Source organism: Myotis davidii, unplaced genomic scaffold, assembly GCF_000327345.1.
Source record: "Myotis davidii unplaced genomic scaffold, ASM32734v1 scaffold478, whole genome shotgun sequence".
NCBI classification, from domain to species: domain Eukaryota; kingdom Metazoa; phylum Chordata; class Mammalia; order Chiroptera; family Vespertilionidae; genus Myotis; species Myotis davidii.
Window position 1 is genome coordinate 3,781,841 of NW_006289570.1, and position 1,463 is coordinate 3,783,303.

Consider the following 1,463-nt stretch of genomic DNA (forward strand, 5'->3'; position numbering starts at 1 on the left):
CAAAAAAAAATGCCGACTTTGCAGAGCTCTGACGATGAAAGAGACAACAACCTTTTTAAGAGATGAGTGTGAATGTTCTTAGCAGACTTTGGTCACAAAAAGGGCATTTGGTGAATAATAACCAATGTCTGTGAGTGTGGGTAACCTGGGGAAGGCCTTGGCAGATTCCCTATTGAAGACAACTGGCTTAAGAAAACGGCACTTTTGCCCGGCCAGCTGGCTCAGTGGTTGAGTGTCGACCTGTGAACCAGAAGGTCAGGTTCGATTCCCGGTCAGGACACATACCTGGGTTGCCGGCTCCATCCCCAGTGGGGGGCGTCGTGCAGGAGGCAGCCGATCGATGATTCTCTCTCATCATTGATGTTTCTATCTCTGCCTCTCTTCTCTGAAATCAATAAAAATGTATTAAAAAACAAAACAAAACAACTGGCACTTTTAAAGCACTTATTATGCATTGTTGGAGTCTGGTGTGTGTCATCCCAGACCATTCCCCAGGCTGAGGCTCTATCCAGAGCTGAATTTTTGTTCCACGTGGTTCCCATGTCCATACATGAGGCCCCGCGGCTTTGCCAAGGTGGGTGTTGGCTCCAGCTGGGGGCCGGGACAGGACTGCTCTGGGTTGCAGGGCCCGGCCCAGCTCTCTGGTGCTGAGGGCCAGGTGTCGGCTGGTGCTTGAGGGGTATGTGACCTGTCGCCCTCAGGACGCTATCCAGCAGCTGGACACTGAGCTGAGGAACACCAAGTGGGAGATGGCAGCCCAGCTCCGCGAGTATCAGGACTTGCTCAATGTCAAGATGGCTCTGGATATTGAGATTGCCGCTTACAGGTGAGGTGGGCCGGCCCTCAGGGTGGTGGGGAGCCCTTGTATTCTTCTGAGGAGCTAAGCCTGGGGTTCCAAGCCCCCCAGTGAGGCAGCCTGCCTGTCTTAGAGATAAAGATGAACTTTCTTTTTTATTGTGGTAAAATATATGTAATATAAAAGTTGCCACTTAACCATTTTTAAATATGTTGTGCAACCATCTATCTCCAGAACATCTTTCATCATCTCAATCTGCAACCGTGTTCATTAAACATAACTCCCCACGCTCCTGTCCTCCATTCTCTCATTCAGGCAACCACCATTCTACTTTCTGAGACAAAAAACTATCTCCAGAACATTTTTCATCATCTCAATCTGCAACCGTGTGTTCATTAAACATAACTCCCCATGCTCCTTTCCTCCATTCTCCTAGTCCTGGCAACCACCATTCTACTTTCTGAGACAAAAAAATTACTCTAGGTTCCTTATAAAAAATGTAATCACACAGAATTTGTCCTTTTGTGCCTGTTTTATTTATGTAGTATAATGTCTTCAAAGTTCACCCATGTTTTAGCATGTATCAGAAGTTCATTAATGATCCATTATATGTATACAACATTTTGTTTTTCCTTTTATACTTTTATGGACATTTGTGGTTTTGTTT

The 1,463-nt window shown here is 46.0% G+C and overlaps 1 protein-coding gene across 2 annotated transcripts in view; it reads left to right on the plus strand.

The window, feature by feature from the left end:
• Nucleotides 1–1,463, plus strand: part of NEFH (neurofilament, heavy polypeptide) — a 5,293-nt gene that overhangs the window by 730 nt on the left and 3,100 nt on the right. For both annotated transcript variants that reach the window (XM_015562878.1, XM_015562879.1), the window contains exon 2: nucleotides 702–826. In XM_015562878.1, the coding sequence (XP_015418364.1) occupies nucleotides 702–826 (125 nt within the window). The remainder of the gene's footprint in view (nucleotides 1–701; nucleotides 827–1,463) is intronic.